The sequence below is a fragment of the Xiphophorus hellerii genome, chromosome 4 (assembly GCF_003331165.1).
Source record: "Xiphophorus hellerii strain 12219 chromosome 4, Xiphophorus_hellerii-4.1, whole genome shotgun sequence".
Lineage (NCBI taxonomy): Eukaryota > Metazoa > Chordata > Actinopteri > Cyprinodontiformes > Poeciliidae > Xiphophorus > Xiphophorus hellerii.
The window spans coordinates 15,254,186-15,279,869 of NC_045675.1; the positions used below are offsets into that span (position 1 = coordinate 15,254,186).

General features: G+C 37.6%; 2 protein-coding genes across 3 annotated transcripts; both read right to left on the reverse strand.

Annotated features, from left to right (window-relative positions):
- Positions 1-162: 162 nt before the first annotated feature.
- def8 (differentially expressed in FDCP 8 homolog) lies at positions 163-12,097 on the reverse strand. Of its 2 annotated transcripts, XM_032561242.1 has the most exons (12): positions 11,960-12,097; positions 11,137-11,256; positions 8,574-8,668; positions 7,976-8,125; positions 7,519-7,660; positions 6,537-6,701; positions 6,115-6,242; positions 5,134-5,247; positions 3,580-3,660; positions 2,843-2,983; positions 2,588-2,697; positions 1,401-1,488 (listed from the first exon to the last, which is right to left on the reverse strand). In XM_032561242.1, the coding sequence occupies exons 2-12, from the start codon at positions 11,240-11,242 to the stop codon at positions 1,401-1,403; spliced, it is 1,320 nt and encodes a 439-aa protein (XP_032417133.1). In that variant the 5' UTR covers positions 11,243-11,256; positions 11,960-12,097. The 2 variants fall into 2 exon arrangements, with proteins under 2 accessions (XP_032417132.1, XP_032417133.1); XM_032561241.1 differs by lacking the exons at positions 11,137-11,256; positions 11,960-12,097 and adding an exon at positions 9,521-9,625 and having other exon boundaries at positions 163-1,488.
- Positions 12,098-12,556: 459 nt separating this feature from the next.
- Positions 12,557-19,406, reverse strand: mc1r (melanocortin 1 receptor). Its single transcript, XM_032561566.1, has one exon. It carries the CDS (start codon positions 18,489-18,491, stop codon positions 17,523-17,525), a length of 969 nt encoding a protein of 322 aa, XP_032417457.1. The 5' UTR covers positions 18,492-19,406; the 3' UTR covers positions 12,557-17,522.
- Between the last annotated feature and the right edge of the window lie 6,278 nt (positions 19,407-25,684).

Genomic DNA, 25,684 nt, shown 5'->3' on the forward strand with positions numbered 1-25,684 from the left:
AAAAAACTTCTCATCTCATCTTTTTACCACATTTGAATAAACGTGCCTTTACCAGCATCATGTAATGGGTGTTTCACTGGTGCACTTCACAAATCAGATGGCATTTTCTTTTTGACAGGAAAGATTATGTTGAAATATTGAAAAAAAAAAAAAACATTTCAAAACATTAGCCAGAAAGTTTATTTATTTCATGCACTGACCAGTCGTTTTACAACAAGGCGTTGCTTTCACCAACAGCATGTATGGTCATTAAGTTAAAAAAAAACAACAAAAATAAAACCCAATATATGTACAGTACTACAGCGCTGCTGAAAAAATAACACAGCCAAAACATTGATATTTTAAAACAAATACTTTGTTCAAATGGTTAACAAAATTGCCACCTAATAAACTCCTCATGTCTACACAAAACTTGTTCTCAATAGCATAAGACTGAAACCATCAACACAATGACATCAAGATGTTTGGATAGCAGCTGAACATCCAACCCATTAGCTACATCCTGAATGTACGGATGAGTTCACAGATTTAAATAACAGAGGAGCAAAATTAACTCCTTCAGTCCAAACTGTACTGCAGAGGCATGCTTCGGTTAACCTGTTAGTGCAGATTCAGAATATTGTTATAATCACTTTTTTTTTTATCTCATCAAATTATAATAGTTAAAGTTTATTCCTCTACTAACTGACTGACAGAAATATGAGAATAAATGCATACTGAATGATGCAAATAAATATTGCTGTTTGCCCTATAGTTGTGTTTATATAAAGACTTCATAAACTATTTAAAACTGATTATTAGGGTTTGATTTGAAAAAAAAAAAGAAGAAAATATTCTGAAAGAACCTGCAGAATCAGGACAGAATTAAAATCTGTATTTTTCTGTTTAGTTTTGCCACAATAATCGATATTGAGCACATGATTTTAGTTTTATATGAAAAATCACAAAACAAGAATATGAGCAGTATATTTATGATGGCTAACATTTTTCCATCTTGTAGTTAAAAGCAGGGAATTTCGACTTAATACATCAAAACATTTTATTAAAGGACATACGTTTAGCTGCAAGAAGAGAAATACATAGTTTCTTCTGGCGTCATCTTGGACTGATGTCAAGAAATTGTTCTAAAGGGAACTGAAATGTAATCTTACACCAGGAGCCATGTTCACAAATATTCCAACAGGAGCACTGGGTCACCTGAGACGCACAAGAACGTTCAGTACACCAGGTTCTAAATGTTTTAGTTCCCTGTTTCACATTGTAGTGCACAGAAGAGAAAAAGACACAAAAAAACAAAAAACAAGTCAAACATAATACCGAGACGGGAAGCTAGTTTGGCCCCGACTAAGAGTAATGAACATGTTATAAAAAACAACTTGTGCTTCTTCCTGGAGTCTAGCTCATTTCTCTTCTTCCACCTCATCCTGTTGGCGGTCAGTCATTCGAGCGCATCGTGGACAGGTGGTAGAGTTGTCATAGTAGCAGTCTCTAAACACATACACGATATATGCAAAATATAGACAAGTTAAACAGTTGCTTTCTTAACTAGAAGAATGACTCAGCAACTGCAAATAATACAGATACTGGAGTTGTTTATGTCTTTAAACTCGTAAAAGTGGTGAGAGGGTCAGTTGAGTTTGCTTCTCCGGCCTACATGTGTTTTAAGTATCTGCTTAAGGCTTACGACTGTTTCCCATGAGGCATTTTGTGGGGCTCTGCAGGACGACGGGTCTCTGGGTGGCTTTTAGTGGCCATCTGATCCCTCTGTGGTCAAAGCAACAGCTGTGTCTGTTTTGTCTGCATGAATTTGAGCTTATTCCCAGTGCCATGACTAAATGAAAGAGATCCTGAATACAAGGTGTAAAAATTATCTTCCTCCTACGTGGAGAGAGTTTAGATTTATGGCCTAAACCAAATCCAACCCGAAATTCGGGCCAGATCAGGTCAGATTTATTGGCTTACTATTGCAATATGTACAGTCAAATGAGAATGTAATAAAGTTTTGTTAATCTACTTATCACAGCCTAAATGCAGGATTAGACAGATGAATACCCAGGGGTGTCAAACCCATTTTCATTTCAAGCCACATCAAGATCACAAATGTCCTCAAAAGGCCGGTTGTGGGAGAACGTATTAATAAAACTACCCATTAACAAACAGCTAGGGTATTAATGAAAAGCTGTCTCTGAATTCAAATTGAATTGAAATTAAATACTATTGAACGTCTTTTCATATTGAAGCAATTTGGCAGTTTACAGCTAAAAACTACTGATTGATAAAATCATCTTTAAGAACACAACTGTCATCTTGAATGTTATTTTTTTTATGCTTCCTTCTAGAATCTAGAGGGCCGCATAAAAACATATGGCGGGTCTATTTTGGCCCTCGGGCCTTGAGTTTGACACGTGGTTTAACCTGTTGAGGAAATAAAGGAAGTTAATCAGACTGACACAAACACAGTCTGACTAACTGTGTTACTCAGCGGCTTTGCCCTGCTCTGCTGGAGATTTCCTTACGTCTACAATTTCAGCCTTAAAAGTTGAGAGATTTCAGTTTAGTTCAGTTTAAAAGGTTGGTGGCTCCTCACCTGTGGAAGACGGCAGAGCACTCGTGGCACACTGAGGTGTGACTGTCAAACGGAAACAAGATGTCTCCCTCCTTACAAAGCTCACAGACAAAGCCTTTGGCCTGACAACGCTAGACACACACACCACACACACAAGTACAACACAGAAACGGAACAAGAGTGGCATCAAGTTTAGATACTTAATAAATGATATTTTTAACTGGTCCCGTAGCTAAAGTATAGGAAGTTGTATAACTTTAAGTGGACTGGGCTCACCTCGCAGTCCAGCTTGATGTGCTTGGCAAATGTTGTGTGGATCTCAGTGAGGGAGCAGCTCAGCCTCCCAGTGGAGATGTCGATCAAATCCTGTAGTGAGTACATGTCGTCGTTTTCAACAAAGTGCTGGCGATCCTGCAGCTGTGGAGAAGAAACACAAAGGAAACATGAAGCAAAACCAGAGCAGTGTAGCCTAGAACCTGTGCAGGCAACTTGAACGCAGCAACTCTCAACTTTGAAAGAAACGGGTGAATTATAAATTAGGAAACGGATAATTAAAATAGTCACTTGTATGTTCTAACGTGTTTAAAGTTTTTATTTCTAGGTTTCCCATTCCTTCTCCTGAACAAAGAAACTTCTGTTTTGGTGCTCAAAAGGCAAAAGTGGTGATTATTTATTATTCTGTAATCATTCATCTTTAACAGGATAGTAGCCCAATAATAATGTGTTCATGGACATAACAGACCAGAATTGAAATGTTTTAAAATGATCAATTTCTATATAACCAAAGCAAATGCTAACCATAAAATAATAATAAAAAAAATCCAAAGAGGATTGTTGAAATTAAAATACTTAACATTTGAGAGATTCTATTAAACACTACCGCCTAGATACTTTTACTAGGTGCACAATTCCACCACAAGAGGGAAAATGTTTCACTCTGTTTTACCGATTAAAAAGAATGCTGCTAAGTCATTTTGATGTTTGTTAAGTTGATAACTCAAATAGTTACTGACCTGCAGCAGCAGCCGAGCCTCCATCGCCTCCTTGCAGGTAATGAAATAAGGTTTCATCAAGAGGATATCATGGCGAAGTTTCTGTGAATCCAAGACACATACAAAAATAAATGTTGTTGTTGGAACTCCCAGCATGAGATCGCCACCCTCAATTAAAAATGGGCTTTTTTCTCATTACAATTATCAGCAGCTGTAAAACAAATTTATCAAGAACCAAAATATTAATGAGACAAAAATCTTTAACAGAAGCCATTTTGTTACATATCACTCAAAAGTTTACAAGTGTTAAGAACAGCTCTCTCTGTTTTACTTAAATATCATATAAAACTCACGAAATCAGTCTGTAACAACAGCAGTATTAAAGAGAACTAGAACATTTCTGAAAAAAATTAAACAGGGCCTGCCAAAGTGTCGGCTGGAACCCAGTGTTCTGATGCTAAAAATTAGCATCAATGCTAAATAAGATACAACGTACTCAATAACAGGTGGAGAGTCACAAGCATGTTAAATTTAGTGTATAAGCTCAAAGTAACCAAAATGCTGTCAGTGGCATGGGGTGCAACTAGCATGTTGTCTTACATTGACTTCCTCCATTCAGTGTAATGAACATGGTTAGTAAATAAACAAAATAGCTAAACAATATATTTTAGGGAAATGGTTACTGGTAAGGTGGGCAGTAGCTCCTGGTTGTAAATATATTATAAAACAGACATTCAACACAAATGTAAAAAATCTGATTTATACTTCGTGGCAGTTCGTTACTAGAAAAAAAAAAAGCTCATCCCTTAGCAACAAATTAATAAAAAGTAAAATCATTGTTTATAAAACATAAGCTGTTTTGAAATAGTGCTTATCTGCTAAGAAAGAAGAAATTTACAATTTACTTTGTGGCATTTGGTTACCAGAAATTGCGCTCATCTCTATCAAATGTTCTCATTGTTCAAAGAACAGAAGATTTCTTAACAAGAATTGTGCAGTTGGTGAATTTTTAGGAAAAGTGAAAATGTTTTGGTATTTTTTGTCATTGGTGATGAATATATTATAAAACATCTAGTCAACGCAAATGTAAAAATCTGATTTATATGTCGTTGCAGTTCGTTACCAGAAGAAAACGCTCATCTCTTGTTTCATAAACAATTAATTATTGTTTATAAAACAATCTCTTCTGAAATACTGCTTATCTGCTCAGAAACAAGAAATTTACAGTTGGCAAATTTTGCAAAAGTAAAAATCAGATGTTTACTTTGTGGCACTTTGTTACCAGAAAACGCGCTCATCTCCTAGCAGCAGATCTATGCTCTGCTATGGCAGGCTCCAATTAGGAAGGTTTAAAAATATATAAAGCAATTTCAGCTGTGGTTCAGCACTGGGTCACATTTAATTTGAGTTTTCTAATGTACCTTTAGGTGTAACAGAGCTAGTTTGAGAGCAGCAATCCAACAAAGAAGGGTTTAAAATGAGCTACCAGGTCAAAACTCTACACATGTCCCCAAAATTGTGAACTCAAAGTGAAATTTAAGATTTTTAGGAAGAGAAATAAATCAATTTCCTCACCCTGATCTCAACCAGTTCCTCCACAAAGTTGAACAAAAGTGGGTTGATTTCTTTCAGCTTCAGCACAGGACGAGGCATCATGAGCGTCAAGTAACGCATGGAGGAACGACAAACCTGGAACAGAGAAAATGTCCTCTGAGAAAAGATACTTTTACACAAGAAACAAAGATGTATCTTTCTTACTATTATATATCTAGCACTCACTTCCCAAAAAATTGAGAATAGTGTCAGTGCCTTTTTTAAGCAATCTCTGAAGTGGTCAAAAACAAAAATCTTGATTGGTTGTGGTCTAACAATCACTTAAATTTTTGGTGAAATCACATCATAAACAAAATGCAAAACTTGCAGTTCTGTTCTGTTTTTAAAGTAAGAGCATTTCCACATGTACAATGCAAAGAAATCTCATGGGATTAGGATTTAACTGCTGTCTAGCCATAAGAAAACCACCGATCATTAAGTCTGACCTGAAAAAAGGGGCTTACATACCAAACCATTCAAGATTGATTAGACAGTGTTAGGATCTGAGGTGGCAGCAGGTGATCGTGTCTACATTCAGTAACTTTATGTGTCCAAAGCAGCTCTTCAAAGCACTGAGAATCCTTGTGATGTCCAAAACAAAAAAAAAGAAAAACATGATTTGCCGTGAACTGTGTTTTAGTAGTTAACTGAGTTGCTAAGAAAATATACCCATAATCTACCAAATTAGAAAGACCATGAAACTTATTTATTTATTGCCGTTCCTCTCAACAAGAAAATAGAAAATAAACTGAATTAAACAGTGAAAGACGCGGAAACATGATTGTAAAATGGGTTGAAATCATGCAGTTATTTTGACTGCCTGGGGTTTCAGTTGCTAAGGTCTGCAAATAACAGCAAATTATTTTGCTGACTCATTATTTTAAATGAGTCCTGCCTCTGGACTCATTTCCAACAAGTCATTCTTTGGTGCATCAACTTTTATCGCATGCCTGCTGATGATACCTTGCGCGGCTCAAACTCCCAGTTGTGGATGACCCGAGCTGGAATGATAGCCGTGTCGTTCCAGTGGCACGTGCTGCAGTAGTACTGGCCTGTGTAATCACATTGCCTGGCCTCGCTGGGAACACCTCCTGGGACATAAACATGGCGCATTACAGTAAAGCTAAAGTAAGTAAAAAAGTAGAGAAATTACATCATGCAGCAAACAGAATCACAGCCTCATGTTGTTCATTCAGAGATTTAGGATTATACTTACTGTAGTGGAGGGGGAGTACAGGACTCCTGCACATTTCTCAACATACTTTAACAGAATGACATTTATGGGTTCCCCATTCTTATTTTAGCCAAATTTTAAGCAATAAATTCAAAACCTCACAATGAATTAATGGCAGATTTTGACAACTTTCCATCTCATTTGTACTCACTCAGTGAGATAGGAGTGCGGCATTCTGCACAACGGTAGTCTTGTCGATCTAGTCCTATTTCTGGGCAGATGCTTAGTTCATACTCCGACTGGTGGCTCACCTTTGACCGGACGCAGGGCTTCGTGATCTGGTTCATACACTTGCTGTGGCAACGGTAATAGCATCCTGAAACAAGAAAACACAATTGCATGCTACGAAAAGCAAAAAAGAAATATTTTCACTTACTCAGACAAAGATTGATTTTATCTCGAATGTGCATGCCTTAGAGAAAGCTTTAGTAAATGTTAAAAAAACTAAAACTTAGTTTCCTTCTGACTTTAAACTGTGATATTCATGAAGTAACAAGAACCTGAATGAAACCTGCTTCACATAAACAAACTGATATTCTCTTTAACTTCCTCTCTAGCAGAGTCAGAGTTGAACTGTTCGTTTCATTTCTTCATTTAGACACAAACTGACCTTCAAAAAATTAGTAACAATAAAGTATTATGAACAGAAACATAGGCAATGTTAGTGGGATTTTGGATAATCTTTCTGAGTAAAATAAACCCTTCATTCAATGAAGGGTTTATTTTCACAGCATGAAGGGTTGAACCCTTCATGCTCTGAGCTTCGGAGTGAAGCTCAGGTTCGGCGTGGAAAAATGTAATCATCTAGACAAAACAAACGTGGCTCTATCTGTGTGATGATGTAATCAGAAACATGCATATCTGTGTGACGACATCATGGTGAACATTGTGGTGCAGCTCAAATTATTCTATTCTAAACTTGAAAAATTTGTTCATGAATAAATGCTGCAAACAGCTTCATTAGCAGTTCATATCAAATGCTTTTGAGTTAAACTATTAAAACTCCAGGGTCCAATTAAGTCCTTTAGTGTGAACGACAAACTCCTTGTTACTTTCTACATATTCTGTGGTGCTTTGTAGTTTTCTGCACTAACACACCCTGCAGTGCTGCATCAGTGTATATCATGGTTTACCTGTGCAGGTGTACCAGGTCTGGATTAGACCCCAAATGATGGTACTGCACTTGTCACAGGTCTGTTTCACACTTTTACTCTTCTCTTTTGAAAAGCGGTGCTCCAGTATGACTCTCAGATTAGGCTCATCTTCCTCTGGGTCCTTCAGAGGAAAACAGCAAAATGAGACTCAGATTTTGAGATAATGTGGTTGGGTTTGTGGATAGATATCAAAAACAGGGTTTAATTCAAAATAATGATTCATTTCTGTAATCATCATTCGCTATGACCTGAAGTGTAATGCTGTTAGTTCTGAATAATTCCCAGTGTGCCACTCAGATTTGTCAGGAATATTTTGAAGAAGAAAATAAAAAAAGTTACTCAAACAGAAAAATAAAACACAGAGGAACACATCATCCATCCTCCTGAAGCAGCATTAAAACAAACATCCGTGTCGTGTCTTCTTCTCAGTTCTAACCTTAAGTTCCTGCAGTTTAAGTCGCAGGTGGATCAGTTTGACCACAGTGTCTTTTTGTCTCTCCGAATGCTCCGGCAGCTCCAAGATCAGCTTCTTACATTCTTCTATGGCCAGTTTCAGCTGTTCAATGTCCGAAGCCACAAAGGAACCCTGAAAAAACATTTTAAAAAAACCCCATTAATTTAAGATGGAAGTCTTTCTACTTTGCAACAGTTTGATTGAGTCTCAGCAACAACCATTTTGGTTAATGCCCTTTCAGCAACAATGGTTGTATCATGGCTACAGGTTGGAATAAAAGTCAGATTATGTAAGATGATTTGATTAAATAAACAGATCAAGCAAAAAGTATAACAAGTCATGGTCGAAAAATAAACACCAAACATTTGATTTTGGTCAATCTTTTTACCCTACATCTATTTATGAGAATTTTCAGTGCTCCAAGACATTTCTTAAATTAAGGAGTTCAGCAGTTTAACACTTTCATTGTGTTAAGAGCAAAGCACAGCTTCATCAACAAAACAGAAACAGGGATTCACAGATCCTGGCCAGTTTACACATCTTACTTTCCAACTGTTACAGAAAAACATTTAAAACTCACCACAGGTCTGGAAAAATGGTCCTCAGCTAGGCCAAGGTCCATGGTGCGGTCAGAACTGTGGGTTTTGGTCCCAGAAAACAGTTCAGAGCTTCCTTCTGAAAACACAGAATCACAACTTTAAAGTTAAGTTAAAGTTAAGTACTGGTTGCTCAGTCCTCCATACTGCCTCCACACACAGGAGAATCACAAACTACCGTCCAGTAATGTGTAACCAAGCTGTTTAAAAGGACATGTGATCACCGTCATAAAAAAATGTAGATCAGCTGAGTAAATGAACTCTGAAGTTTAATTCATTCTGCTGTCAGTGTTTTTTTTTTACATCCACTTTTTTAATAGTCATTTAGACCAAAAATAATTTCTCCTTTTACCACAAATTCTGCAACTGCCACTTATTTATTTGACTACGCTGTGCATTATGTCAGCAACTAAGCAGTAAGTTATAATCATGTTGCTTTCTGATAAGACATTAAAACTGAAAATCTGACACCAACATGTTTTTTTCAAATGTAAATAAAAGCAGCAGGCTGTTTAGTTTCTAAATTGTTCCTATTTATGAGCCGGTGCCTAGCAACGCCATATTAATCCAGATAAAAGGGATTACACTATGGCAAAAATGCACATTGGGTAACCACATATGCTTTACAAAACTACAAACCACTTGTAAATCCTAGCAGTTATTGCATTTTTTTGTCATTTTAAAGTGAAAATACATAAAACTGCATCAAAATTTGACAGAAAAAAAGGATACATTTTTGTAAAAGCTGCGTTAAGTCAATATGAAAAAAACCCACAAAAAAACTTGTTAGTCCAAGAAGAATAAACATAACTAAAAAGACTAAAACTTTATTTTCTTTTTTTTTTTCGCAAAGACTGAAGATAATCCATTTTAATATCTATCAAATTAATTTGGCTTAAAACTGAAAAATGCAGAAAAATGTATCCTTTACCTGTGTACACTTCAGAGCAAAACATCTTTAACTTGAGTGTCGAATCACTTGCAATGTAAGGATCAGCGCGGATAAAATGTTTGAGAAGTTTTGCTTGAGCTCCTAAATCCAACAACCAAGGAAGTGTTACTAATTTCCTGCTTACACTTTTGCTTCTCATTTGTTCTGGTTTAGCTACAACATTTCCCACTTCTTGTTTTACAGGCCTGGAGTTGGTCACAAGGGTCCATTTGGCTTTTTTGTTTTCGCTAGTATTTGACTGACATTAAAACTGTTTCATTATGTTCAACCATTTCTTAAAAGTGGATTTTAAGAAGGAAAGTCCTGCACCAAATGTGAGGAAGTTTGCAAGGAAGTGACATTAACAAAAAGCAGATAAAGGGGAAGCCCATGAACGCAGAAAAAAATATCCCATAAGAAAAAATAAAATAAAGACTTAAATGTATAAACTTTCTAAAAGTGAAAAGACAATGTTTGTGATGAGTATTTTGTTCTCTCCATTCAATTAGAGACCACATTTGGGAAAGTTTTTAGTCTAGAGTCAATCAAATTTTATGTATATAGCACCTTTCAGCAACAAGGCATTTCAAAGTGTTTTACATCACAAAATTACAAAGTCATAGAACACACAGTCAACAACATTACATTTTCCACATCGGATTATTTATTGTTTCATGATTAGGTTTCAAACGCAACTCTAACCAGATGGGGTTTTAGTCAAGATTTAAAGGAACTCAGTGTTTCAGCTGTTGTGCAGTTTTCTGGAAGTTTGTTCCAGATTTGTGGAGCATAGAAGCTGAATGCTGCTTCTCCATGTTTGGTTCTAGGGATGCAGAGCAGACCAGAACCAGAAGACCGGAGCGGTCTGGAAGGTTGGTACAACAGCAGCAGGTCTTTAATGTATTGTGGTGCTAAGCCGTTCAGTGATTTATAAATAACAGCAGTATTTTAAAGTCTATTCTCTGAGACACAGGAAGCCAGCGTAGGGACTGTAAAACTGGTGTGATGTGCTCTAACTTCCTGGTTTTAGTCAGAACACGAGCAGCAGCGTTATGGATCAGCTGCAGCTGTCTGACTTTTTAGGCAGACCTGTGAAGACACTGCTGCAGTAATCAATGCAACTAAAGATAAACGTATGGATGAGTTTCTACCCAACTCTTCAGTCAATTCAGTAACAAGTCACTGAGGTCCAAAAGTACGTCAGTGCAGGTTCTGTTGGACCTCTGTATTTTATTTATTTAAGACTGTGGTTCTTCCACAGTCTGTGTTTATATGGATGTCATTGAACACCTTGACTAGGACAGTCTTCACATTGTTTTTACAGCATAAAAAACAACTGATTTAATGTAGTTTGTAAACTTTTTACAAGATAATTCTTGAATAAGATGATGTATGATAAGTAGTCAAACCAAACATAAGTCCAAATCTGTATCCCGATAAGTGATGAGTAAAACAAGCCAGGTTTTTGGTGTTAAACTGTAATTAAATACCTTTCTTTACCAGAAGAAAAAAACTGTTAACATTTCTCTTATAGCTTGTTTTTGTCTCACATTTATATATTTTTGTTTATACTTGTGTTTTCCTACTTAGCTGTGATTAACAATAATTTTCTTTACCATGTTGCTGGGTTGCCTTCCCTCCTTCAGGTTCTTCCTCTTCTCCACGATCAAAGGGATTGAGGCGAGTTTGACGGAAATGTGCAAGTCTCTCATCATACTCCATTTTATCGGCTACATCTAAGAAAGACAAAAACCAACTAAGGTGACACACAGGCAGTCAAATTCACTTCTCTTGTTCTTGATGGTCAGGGCTAGTTTATAGTGGAAGCTGGCTAGCTAATGTGTCCACTTGATAAGTGTACATTGGAAAATGTTCTGCTCCTATAGAAAATATTATGTCAGTTAAACCCTAATTATGATTTCAACAATCCAGAAAACTAAAGTAGTAAAGTATGAATGCTTTAGATTCATAGAACTGTATGGCTGGTACATTTAAAGGTGTCTGTTAAAATTGTTAAAAGCTCACTCAAAGAAGGAATGACTAAAAATGAATGGCAATGACAATGCTTGTCATACAAAGAACTAATTTGCATGTGTTCTCTGTCTCTTCTCAGAATCTGAGAAACAGGCAGGAGTTCAGATAATTAAATAACAGCTTAAAGCTTGCAGCCAGTGCAAGTAGACGCTTCATCACCTCATTATAAACCAATCAGGAATCCCGTTGAATGGCCACCTAACGCAACGCTTCACATATTACTGCCGAAAATAATCTTGAATATGGAAAACAACAAGTTTCAGCCATCCTACCACCATGAAATGGCAAATAAACACCATCCCGGCTAAGGCTAACGAGCTAACCAGCTTCAAAAAACAATGTTTTCTTCTGTTGTTTTGATACTAATTCTGATGCATTTAAGAGCGAGTGTGTATAAAAGCTTACCCCGTTCTTTACCGTGTTAACATCAGATAACAAGCAGCTAGTAAAGCGTATTTTGTAGCGACTAATATTGTTAATATGGGCTGCTCTCGGAGTGTTGTTTTGCCCCTGTCATCAGCAACATCACAAAGCGAAGTGTAAATTTACCTCCGTCTCAACAGCTGCTTCCGGTTTGTTTCCTTCAGAATAAAACCCTTCGGCGAGCATCTGTTCACTTTTGATGTGAGTTATTTTAAATAAAGTAAAGATTAAGATAAAATCAATGCATTTTATATGTTTAAGAGGGGCTTGATTTGATTTAAATGCAATAACTAAGTTTAAATTGATGTTTTAAGCTTTTATTTTGAAGTTTTAACATTTTCAGCCCCCAATCCTTCCAATAAAATAGTTGAAATTTGCCTAGTGATTTTTCACTTCATCCTACAGTATGTAGAATAGCCAAATAATTACTGCTGAATTTACTTTGAAATTTAATTGAGGCTCAAGTAGAATAAAATAAACAATCTCTGATTGTTTCTCATTGGGAAATTCATCAGCAAAACTTATTGGTAAAAAGAAAAATAAACTTGCACTCACATAGGATTCACTTTTTAAATTGAAGAGTTTTAACTTTTTTAATTAAACAGAAATTTGAAATAAGACAGAAAAATGCATAACAATAACAGCTCTTGGATTACAGTTATAACAATATTAAAACTACTACTACGTTACTGCTAATAATAATATTAACAATAACAACAACAACAAAACTAGAAGAACAAGAAGGAGGGCACGGAAAGACTATAAACTAAGACATACACCAGAAATGTTGATCCTGGGATGCACAGCCATGTTAGAATTAAGTTGGTATTTGTACAAACTGCCTTTTACCTGTGTAAAACAAAGCAGAGAGCAATAATCAATTTCCAGATGATGTATTGAACGGTGTTCTTGAGATTTTTCAAAGCTTTGGATAGTGTTTTGTATTTTAGCTCTACTTCAAACAATCTGCTGTGTTCCTTCATGACCGGTTGGGCGTCTAATGGTCAAACACCTTCGAACTTCACAGAATGGCTTTGTAAAACCAAATGAAAAACACAGAGGCATCTTCATTTTCATTTCATTAGTAATGAGAGACCAGTCCTTTGGATAAATGTGGGAATTCCCCCATAAAGTAGACATTTTGACCAAGAGAGCATTACCAAACTGTCTAATTCCAGCAGAGTATTGTATCTTATCTTCTTTGATCATGCCCACCACCTGCATGCAACAACGACTGTCTTGTAAATTTTAACGCTGCCTAGGGATTTTTATGCATCATTTGAATGTGAGAACATTTTTCACAAAAAGCCAATGGCTCTTTGAAGAGAGTTGAATGATATTATTCAGTGACTTTTCAGCATAAAAGGCTCATAACCTGAAGCAGTTTGCACTTTCCTAGAAACAGTAATCATGAGGGCGTCATGTTGAAGCTTTAAACACGAAATGACAGTAAACATACGCATAATTAACTGTGAAATGTACCACTTGTTGGCTTGTCAGCCACTGGAAAGGATTAGCAAACCTAAAAATGATTTAAGAAATGGTACAAAAGATAAAGAAACATTGTGGAAGTTCACACAGATAGTGCCCAGTATAGGTCTAAAGTATTAATATTCTATTAAAAATAATATTTTTTCTAAAAACAATTAGTGCTTTATAAAATAAAGAGGTGTTAAGAGCAGCAAAAATCCACTTTATGAATAAATGTAATCAAAAGCTTACACTATAATAACTATTCTGCAAATACTGTACACATCGCTCTTGATGATCTTAAAATCTTTAGGTTAACAGTATGGAAGTTAATTATGATTGCATTAGTTTTTTGCTGGAGCGATTTGGTCTGTGCTATGAACAAAGCTGTGCTGTATGGAAGGAAGAGGAAGTCATAATCCTGCCTGACTCTGAAAACGCTGTTCCCTGTAAATAAAGCAGTGACACTGTGCCCTAATTTAGTGTAATGAGTTATAATTAAAGTCAAGTGGCCTCTCCACATCAGATCCACTATTAGGTTCATATGAAGAAGAAAACTGATGCAAGTTTTCATAATGTAGTACTTGTGTCACTGATTTGACATAAAGCAGTCAAGGTGTGGTTAAAAGGTGAGTTTAAAGATTTATTAAAAACCCAGTAATCTCTCATGTGTACATAATCTAAAATGAAGATTTTTGCAGTTTTGTGACCAACTGTGATCTAAAGTTAAGGATGATTAATTGTCGCCGGTGTTGAACAATGTTTAGTAGTTGCATATTGTTACTCTGGATAAGGACATTGCTATCCTGTTGCTCTCCTCTGGGTTAGAGAGGTCTAAAAAATCCAATGATGACCCATTTTAAGATTCCAAGATTACTGGCAAAGACTTATAGATCTTTAGTTAAAATGTCCCGGTATTTGAAAGCGTCCATGGCGGCATGAAGTCTAGAAAACTTTCTGGGGCTTTTGGAAGAGAAACAGATCCACTGGATCACAAATAGTCCAGCGGGCATGAAGTGGTTTTCCACAAATCATCCTTTGTTTCATGTTAAACCTGCATGAAGTTTTTATTCCTAACTTCTCAATCTGACTCTCATCTGACAAAAGCATATGGTTACAGTTCACATCGCAGTGATTTTAGAAACATCAAAAATTTGCAAGAAATACCTGGAGACAAGGTCTAACAGTTATTTGGAACGATGATGACCCAACATGCAATGTTTTGCCTCAGTTTCTTGGGTTTTGTTCCTCCTACCTTACCATCCCACCCTAAGGTAGCTGAAGTAAAGCCTTAAGATGATATCTAAGCATGTGAAGATAATGTTCTGGCTTCATAGGACCCTAAGAAAAGAAAGTTTTAGCGTTTGTGGTAAATTATATGTGCATTTCTTCTCAAACAGGGTGTTGAGAAGAAAACTTGTTCCAAAAGATTCAGGACGAAGGCAAAGATTCACATTCAGCAGGTCAGTGACTCTCGACATACAACCAGGACTAATGTGAATGAATTCATATTAAAGTATATCGCACGTTAGAATGACCCAGTCAAAGAATCCTAGCAAGACTTGAAATCTGATGTTCAGGCATCATCCATCCAATGTTTTTAACCTTGAAAATTTTACAAAATGTCCAGCAGACATGCAAAGCTGGTAGAAATATCTCAAAGAATGGCAACTCTGTTTGCAATGAAAGGTGGCTTCACAAAGCATTGTCTATGACAGGCCCTGCAACATGTGAAGACTCCTTGGAGTAAATTAGTTGGTTTTTTTTTTGTTTGATTGTTTTTTGGATAAATAACACATTTTTAATTGAACTTTTTTATTATGAAAACAATAAGACTAGAAAAGTCAACTCTCTTTTTTTATAATAGTGTCACACTGACCATTTCACACATAAAACAGGTAAAACTACAGCTTCATCAGAAATGTTTTACCCCCAGAGACACATATTTGCAAGTTTACATACAATAAAACAGTCTTTAGAGGCCCTGAAATGGCTATGATTGTTGTACAATCATACAAAAACAATAAATACTAAAGACACAATTTGTCATTTCTCTTAAAACATAATTACTCATCTCCTTTCCAAGCCTTACATGTAGAGAGTGGATCAGTCTTGGATCTCCTTAGTCGAAACAGAAAGGCATCCCTTAGCTACGAAATGAACTAAGGTTTTGCTTAGTCTAGTTACACAGAAAGCTTAGCTACATATTTTTTTTTTCCAGTTAGTATTATTAATCATTTCTATTAACCTGTGTTTATTTTAGGAACAGGTGTAAGAAAAAACAAAGAGAACAAATAAGATAAGATGGAGGTTTTGTTGTGTTAAAAAAAAATTGCTAAGCCATTTCGATTTCATTGGCTACAGGGATGTACTAAAAGCTGTAAATACAGTGGTACGCATTGATTCAAGTTATCGTATGTAAACCTAAAACTTAAATTGAAACTTTTGAAACGGTAAATAAAACTTTAGAACAAGAAGCGCATAAAATAAAGAAAATAATCACAGCTTTACACTGAATTTCACTCTGAGGTCAATATAATAATAATAATAATAATAATAATAATAATAATAATAATAATAATAATCTTCACTAGCAGAAAGATGTTCAGACCTGAGCAGACTAAACTCAAATCCGGAACCGCCGCGTCTTTGAAGTTTCCCGGGAATCACGTCTCCAGAAACAGCCTTACTTTGATTAAGCCTCCTTTCATAAACGTCCCATGCAATGAGCCTCGGGCGTTGAGCTGCTCATGTGATTTTTTTTTCCCATCAGTGTTTTTTTTTTTTTCCTCTCCGCGTCTCATTCGCACTTTTATTTTTGGACAGAGATGTTGACTGGAAGCATTGTTTAAGAAAACAAGATTTCTGGAGCGGAAGGATCGTTTCAACAAGGCGCATTTTGGGAGGCAGTTCAATCGGTTAACTTTATTGGAACCACGATTTACTGAATCAATACAGTGAATGAACTTAGTCTTTATCGAAATAAAACCCAAAAACAAAAGTGTTTGGGTTTTTCTTTTCTCTTTTTGTTATGTAAATCATGAAATATCCCGTAATATTTATTCTTTTTTTTTAGATTGATCTATTTATGGATATTGTACATTAATGACCATTTTTAACAACACAAATGTAAATTAATTACAGCCGAGGTCAATTTCTATTGTTTGCTCCCTGCCAGATGGTTCATGCTGAAAGATGTTATAAGTTATTGCAATAGAGATAATATTGCTTATTATTATTATTATTATTATTATTATTATTAATTTGGTTATTGATTATAGTAAAATACCATATACGCATCTTTGTCCTTCGTCATTTTATTTTTTCCTCCCTCCATTTTTACCTCCAAACAAATCCTTTGGTACCATATACTTAAGACGTTGCATATCAATATTTGTTTTATTTTCAGTTGGTTTGTGAATTATGGAAATGAATAATCATAAAGGTAACTCTCGTATATTTTAATCTAACAACGTTCTGCGGATCCCCGTTCAGGCCTCTTACAAAATATTGCAGATTAAGATCCCGAATAACTGGCTGATCCGCTGGTGGATATTTCTTTCTTTCATAAAATGTTGAAATCTAATATTATATTTTCTTGCAGCATAAAAAAGTCACTTTAAGTGATTGATTGTCAAACGAATTGTTGACACAAATGATCACAGAAAATATTTTGTTACTCGCCCAAATTCTAGGCGGCTGTGACCTTCTAGCTGTCAAATATTTCACTGGACTTTGATATTTATTAATGTAAAGTTAAATGACTATTTTTAGGTTAAAGATCTCTTGAGTTATCTGACAGCATTGTCAAAGAAAAGGCCCTGAAGTTAGAAAGTATTGGGCATTGAGCGTTCTCGAGCAACAATGAAACGGCAAAATCTCCCAGTGAAACTAATCCCAGCTCCATGCTGGCATTAGTAAACGTTTTCGTAAGATTCCTCCTTCATCTTGTAAGTGCTGCGTGCAGCTCGGGGACCAATCCGCCCAATAAAACCTTCACAGAGAAACAGTTCTTCGGATAAAAGATCGCACGTTGACCTAATTTGCCTCAATTTACCGGTGACGCGCACGGCCGCTACATGCCAAAGCACCAGGAGCACAGGACCAGCTCCTGCAGGGTTTTGCGCAGCTCCTGGCTCCTGTAGGCATAGATGAGCGGGTCGATGAGGGAGTTGCAGATGATCAGAATTAGGAAAAGGTTAAAGTTCCGGAAGAAGCAGTTGCAGAAGGGACTGGTGGGGCAGGCGAGGATGAGGATGAGGTGAAGGAAGAAAGGCCCCCAGCACAGAATGAAGACACCGAGCAGGATGGTGAGGGTGATCGCGCCCTTCATGCTGGTGGACTGGCGCCTGCCTTTGTGAAACGCGGTGATGCGCCGCGAGTGCACGTGGGCCAACACGAACATGTGCAGGTAGAGCGCCGCGTTGAACACCAGGGTGATGCAGAAGAAGGTGACCAGGCACACGATGACGGCGTTGTCGGTGTGGTACACGATGAAGAGGATGCTGGAGGTGACGCTGGCCAGCCACACCACCGCGATGATGCTGACGGCGCGCTGCGTGGTCATGATGCTGTGGTAGCGCAGCGCGTAGAAGATGGTGATGTAGCGGTCCGCGGCGATGGTGCACAGGAAGGAGAGCGAGGACACCACGGAGCTGCAGATCATCACGTCGATGACGTTGTCCAGGTGGCGCAGCATGCCCGGGTGCACGTCCAGAAGGCCGTGGTCGTTCAGGAGCATGAAGATGGTTTCCACCACGTTGCTGACGCTCACCAGCATGTCGGACACGGCCAGGCAGCAGATGAAGTAGTACATGGGCGAGTGCAGGTTGCGGTTCCTGATGATCGCCAGGATCACCAGGATGTTCTCCACCAGGCTGATGATGCCCAGCGCCAGGAAAAGCTCCTGCGGGATCCGGATCTGGACGCAGCTCGACAAGTTCCGCTCACCGAGCGTGGAGTTCGTTTCGTTCTCGTCCATGATTTCAGTCAGCGGGTTGAACTCCACGTGGAGATAGCGCAGCGAGCTGTTGTTGAAATCCATGACGGAGTTCTGAGTAATGATGACGGACAGATTTCAGCTTACCTGGAGCAACAGGGGGAGACTAAGTTTCACCAGTCCATGGGAAGATGATTGCGCATCGGCTGCTTCAAATGTGTCCTGTGATAATCAGGCAACTCGCAAACCGCTTGGAAGCTGGTCCCAACAAAGCTGAGTTTGTCCAGACGACCGTAAGACCCAGGGAGTTCTCAGCTGTGAAGGCGAAGTCAGGAGAGACGGCGCGTTTGTCCATTTGAAAAATCCGTCTCCTCTTCCAAATTTCCCCCACAGTCATCGAAGCAACTCTACTTGGACAGACATCCATTAATTATCCACGAACGCGTTTCTCTTGTCCGTCATGATTCTTTGCGCATCTGATCTGCTGGAACCATCCAATCCGTTCTGGACAACACAGTAAAGAAGGAAAACTGGAGACGTCTGTTCCAGATGGAGAGTGAGCTGCTTGAGTCATTTTGAAAATAATCCTGAGTGACTTTACCAAACTCCTCCTCTCATACAGACGTCAGTTGGAAATATGGTCCCGTCTCAGAGTTTGGGTTCAGCGATGTTCAGTGTTATGTAAAAATATTTATATCTTAACAAGGACATTCACAAGAAAGCTCCTTTAAAAAACACACCAAGCAAATGCTGTAGTTCTGAATTTTACTCTCAACAAGAGTTCATGACAGAAGACTTTTATGCTTCTCAAGGCTGCCGTTTACCAGAGAGCTGAAAGGTAAAAGCTTTTATTATCCTCCCAAAAGATTTTACAACCTAGAAGAATCCAGAGCAATATAAATCTCCTTATTTCATAAAACAGGACAAATAATTAAGGACCTGCTTTTTATGCTTTAGTTGGCAGTGTTTTACTGTGGAGCCTAAAGACTGTTCAGGATTGGAGGATTTTGATGAGTGAGACATGGCCAGTGGTGGGAAGTAACGAAGTACAAGTACTTCGTTACTGTACTTAAGTACAATTTTCATGTATCTGTACTTTACTTAAGTAGATTTAATAATGGGTACTTTCTACTTTTACTCCACTACATTTTACAGTAAGTATCTGTACTTTCTACTTCACTACATTTCTACAAAAGTGTTGCGTTACTCGTTACATCCAAGTCGCACTGCTCTCTTTTTGTCCGTTAAAATATGAAGTTCAGGGACTTTAAGGTGGCGCCGTAAAATCCAAGCAATAACGTGACTTAGTGTCTGTTGTCACCCATCGCCTCCCCCTTTACTAGCACGGAGCTCCAGACATGCGCAGTGGTTTCCTCTGAGCTGAGAAGATGTCTAACTAATCGATAATAGCTGCATAAATCATAAGATATGACGACATGTAAAACCAGCAGCGCTTCGCTTTCACAGACGGTGGGACTTTGTCCAACTTTTAGCGTCACTTGGAAGGAAAGCTTAAAGAAAGGTAAGATCTGTGGACGTGATGCTAGCAAAGCTAGCTGTACTGAGACACATGTTGCATCTGCGATGAAAAAAAGTTGTCACTCATGCGCTGAATTATTGTGTGGATTCAGGAACGATCCGATTCTTCTGGACGGATCTTTACTAAGGTTGATGGGACTGAAGCCTCACTGAGAGCCGTTCTTTGTTCTTGTATACACTGCAATAGCTATATATAGCTATAGCTATATATATATATATATATATATATATATATATATATATATATATACACACACACACACACACACACATTTATTTAATTGCCGAATAAGTAAAAGTTGAACGTATGAACACAGAGCATGCTCATTGGTTGATTTTGTCTCCTGTCATGGTGGCAAACATGCAGTGGGAGGGAGGATGAGAACAGTCATGGTGCTCCTTCTGCTTGTTGCACCGTTGGACAGTGTTCATAGTGTTGTTGCAATTACAGTTAATTGCTATGTTTCATGGTTTAATGGTGCAGACAGTTGTGGTTTCTGACATGGGCAATATGGGCAACCGCCCAGGGCGTTATTTTTATAGAGATGGCAGGCGACCTCTGCGGATTGTAGCACAGCGATGAAAGCAAAACAGAATGAAATGAGTTGTAATTGATACTGGTTAAATATATTTCAGCTCTAAGTATTTATATCTAGGTGTTTTTATGGAAATGTGGATCTTTCAGATCAATCTGAGAACCAATTTTGATAGGTGCACTTCATTTTATTGTGTCATGTAGCGCAGGGCGCTGGTCTTGGTCTCGTGTTCAGTGGTCTTGACTGCAACTCTGCTACGTGGCTCCTCGATTGCATGTCTTCCCCCCCACACCTTCGTTCCATCCCCTTTCAGTTGGATTTCTTTCTAAATAAATGTCACTAATGAAGTTCATGCTACGTTAGGACAGGAAATAAGATGTTTCCATCCCTGAAATTATGATGCATAGAATCACATATCTAAGTCTAAACTCTTACAGAGAATAAACACAATAAGAACATGTTTAATCTGTGACATTGTTTATTAAAATGGCACATTTATGATGTATTCAAATTAAATACTATCGGCACACTTAATGATATTAGCGATTAGGTTATGTATTCAGCAAGTACTTTTACTTTTAATACTTAAGTATTTTTAAAAGCCAGTACTTTTTTACTTTTACTTAAGTAAAATGTTAATGTGGTACTTTGACTTTTACTTGAGTACATTTTTGCCTGTGTATTTGTACTTTTACTTAAGTACATTTTTTGAGTACTTTCTCCACCACTGGACATGGCTCACTGCCCAGGGCATCACAACCTTGTGGGTGGCACACGTACTCCAAAGGAAAAGACGGACGGACAATGGGAATTTTAAATACTTTCAAAATGTAGTTAATTCTAAAATATTCTGCAGCCCTTTTCAGATCATAGTTTGACAGTAAACACCCAACTATAGTCCACTTAATCCTTTAACATCATAAAAGTTGTTTTGCCGTTAGCCAATAGGGGCACAGCTTATAACTCATGGCATTCATTGTAGCACAATGCACATCTAGCATTTACACAATATCTGCCAGAGGTGTGTGTTGCAGCTCTTTAAGGCGATGCTCCGTACATTTTGTTCCTGCTTTCTATTACACTATGTCCCACTGTCTCATATTAATTCCTATTATTTATGGAGGTTAGAAGCTTGTGAACGTCCCTGTGGCGAATTACGAGCGTAATACTGGTGGGTTGATTTCAGCCTCACAATGCATAAAGAAACAAGAACATGTGGAGATTTAGGGGAGTAAAAGGGTCTACTCTTAATTTTATGGTACCTTGACTCTTATTTTTTTTAAAAACAATTATTGTCAGTTTCCTCTGGTTCCCTCTTATTTCTGCTGATTAGTTTGCACTGCTAAACACCAGTACCAGAAATGTTGATTTCTACTGGGATGTACTTTTAAAGAACTCTGCTACTGGAAACCTTTTCCTCCTGAGACATATTTTCCCTTATATTCACTCTAATTTGGCCAATCAGAATTTGATATTCAAGGAACTTCTTGTTTTTAAAATGGCTTAACTAATTTCTAATAAACTATAATTTTAAGTATATGTGTACTTAAAACACATAACAAGGTTTCTAAAATCATCTCAGGGGTGGAGCTAATGAGATAGAAATCTTCTATGCAGATTTCTATTAGACCTTTTTAACAAGACAGCAACCAGAATGACTTAAATTCACCTCTATAAACGTATATATGTGTTAGAGGAGTTGAGCTGTGAAAAATCCCTTTGTCTTGTTTGTGAAGCTTTGTTAGATGTTCTGTTGTTTACAGCTGCATCCCTAAAATGACATAAACAGATCTGAGGTCATTAGGTCAAATTCCTCTAGACAGTGGTTATGTAAAAGAAAAAAGGCTAAAAATAAATGTACTTACTTAAAATCAGTAGACATTTTATGGATAAATGGAATAGATTCATAAGATTTCTGTGCACTAAAGTGTATTTTAGCCAATTTAAAAGTTGTATTTTTTCAAATTACATCAATGTGAAAAGATGTTCAGTATTATTTCTTTCACGAACACAGTAATTTATGAGTATTTTTTAATAGTTTGCTAACGGCTTTTATCAATACATTCTGTTGCAACAAACGTTCATGATCTCGACAAAGCCCAAAATGAAAATGAGTTTGAAACCCCTGAATAAAAACCGTGGTGTTCTCACTACTAATACATTCATCACATACAAGCTCCTGAATTCCAAACATTTATTCCCATTTGATGGATTTTGGGATATCTGTCATGAAGTGGGGTGTAGATGGTGAGGAGAAAAGTGGTAGACCCCGGTGGAAATGAAGGCAGTGATGATTTAATGACAAAAATCTCAACAATCCAGACAGCACAGGTGAGCAGAGGCAACGACTCACATGTAACTGGACTCGACTAGAAGACAACAGACAGAACAGACAAGGACCTGACAGCGAATAAGAAACACAGGTGGGTATAAATACACAGGGGGTGATCAAGGGAACTAGACACAGCTGGGATCAGTCAAGGGGGAGACGAGACAACTGACACAGAATCCTAAATAAACACAGAAAAACTCAAATCCTTACAATAACACCTAGTAAAAATACAAAGTTCAGTTTCTCTAAAAACACTTGAGCGTCACATCATACCAATTAAAAAAGGGTTGTTGTTTTTTTTTACCCCTCCAGGGGGTCTTTTTGTGGGCTCTAGTGTCCCTTATAAGATAGTGGGCTGACAGGAAACGGGGAAGGAGAGGAAGACATGCGGCAAATGTCGTCGGGTCCGGGAGTCGAACCCGCGACGGCCGCGTCGAGGACTCAAGGCCTCCAAATGCGGGTCGCGCTAACCGCTACGCCACCACGGCACGCCCCAAAAAAAGGGGGTGTTTGATACAGAAATGCTGAGTCATGTTATTGCCAACACAATGCAGGGAAATGCTGCTAACTCAACAGTCATCCAGCAGACAGCCATCAATATTCTCCAAAGAGTTCATACCTAGAAAAGCTGGCTGTTCTCACACTGTTCTACTTACCGTATTAATGGAAAATTTAGCGGAGGGAAAAAGTGTGTACATGCCCACACATATAAAACTGCAAATATCACTAGCAATAATTATGGTGTCACTGCGCTTTACTCCCCAACATTGTCGTGAGTGTGTATTTAATCAAAACGGGAATCTCACTTTTTAACTGAGGTGAATCTCAAATTGGGACTCTCAAAAATGACATGAACTTTATTTCACCTTTCACACACTTCCAAGTGTGTGTGTAAGCCTTTAAATAGAAGAATCACATAAAAAGGTCTCCCAACCTCAGCCGTAGCTCCAGGTGGACTTCAACAATGACATCCATCCGCACCATGTGGCCTATTGAGCCACAAAGTCAAAGTAGCTGCAGTCGCAGCTCATGCTGCTGACATGCACTGCAGCAGTATGCGTGTATCCACACTCTGTTAAAATGTTAACATGTAAAATACAGGAGGAAAAAAGAAAAAAAGTACGCAGAAGCTCAAAACTAATGAGCTAGACGTGATCACGTTTCTGCACTAGGGTATTTTCTTGTGCAGGAGGTTTGACAGGAACACCATGATAAGCACAGCATGAGGCAAAGTCATGATTCAGTCAAATTAAGTTATATTTAGGCTCTCTGCTCCCTATCAGAAATGACAACATTTTCCTCCAGAGATAAACATCTGAATAAACAGCCTGACCGGACTGAAACAAATAGCGAACAAAACCAGAGATAAATAAGCATAATTTACTGTTGTGGTGCTGGGAGGAGCAGCGTTCTGCTCCCAGAGTTTAGTTGCTGCAGCGAAAGCCTTCCATGGGAAAACACTGAGCATCTCGGCAGAGAGGAGAGGAAAATATTCAGTTCAGTAATCAGTTTAACAAATACAGAAATATCTGCACTTTCACAGACTTGTGTTTAACCTAATAACAGGCTGAGGGAATAAGTCGGAAAAAATCAAATGCTTGTAAATTGACCCAGATATAAATGTTACTCTGACAAACTGACATTGTGGGTGGATTTCAAGGCAGAAGCAGAGCTTAAATACGATGTAAATAAGTGGGGAAAAAAATCAACCACAAGAAGGTTTCAGCAGAATTTCTCTTCTTTTCGGACATTTCTCCAAGTTATTTCTTAAAACTTTCGCTTTGGTGCATGATAATCTCCAGTTGAAATTTCTACTAGTTCAGCTTATGTATTGATCAGTGTCTTTTCACTGGGTGAAAACCACAGCAAGAAGCTTAAGTGCCTCCCAAATGTATTCACACCACCCCTTTTTTCACATTACCATCACAAATTTCAATGCATTTTATTGGGTTTTATGCAATAAGTAAATATGTTATAAAACAGTCAAAGACTGTAAGGCAGTTCATTTGGGATTAGCAGTCCCTCAGTCTCTCCGTCCATCTGCATGCTTCACTGTGGAGATGGTGTGCTCAGGATGAGTTTCCCACCTCACACAGCAATTTGCATGTCATGCCAGAGAGTTCAAGTTTGTGCTTATCTGACCAGAAAACAATTTTTATTTAAACATTTGCTGTAAACTGCAACCAGGACTTCCAACAACTTCTAGACTTCTACAACGAACCTGCACATAGCTGTTAAAATGCTGAGGAGTCAAAAATGTGCTTTTATTATATGCAACTGATTTTATTCATCAATTTGTGTTCATATTCACCTAAATTCAAGTGAAACAATGTTGTTTTTATTGTATTAGCTTAACATCCTAATCATAACTGACCGATCTGATTAAATAAACAAGCATTTTATTGAATAGAAAATTCCATGTTTGGAAAGTGAAGAATGTCATTTGCAACCTGATGGCAATAATAGTTGAACAGAAAAAAAAGAAGTGTTTTTTCCCATTAGTTTTATTCTGTTGTAGAGTTTTAATGCAGATTTTGAACCAAACTACTTAGAAAAACTGGTATAGGTCTGGTTTTATTAAAATGTATTTTTAAAAAACATCATTCGACAAAATTTTTGACTAAAATTATTAATAGCCTATACATGGACCCGAAGGGACAAAGATTGGAAGACCACTGTTCCCTGATAACAGGTCGTAGTTCCTTTCACCACATGCTTGATCTATATGATGGATTGAACGTCTTGATTTGAACTGAATTTGGAAAAAAGTAGATTCTGTATTTGGATGTGAATTGGGCCCAGTAGTTTTAGAAAACACTTGAGGTTCACTTATAAGTGGATTTGTTTTTAAACCAAAAAAACAATTATTCAGTAAATTCAAACAAAAACAA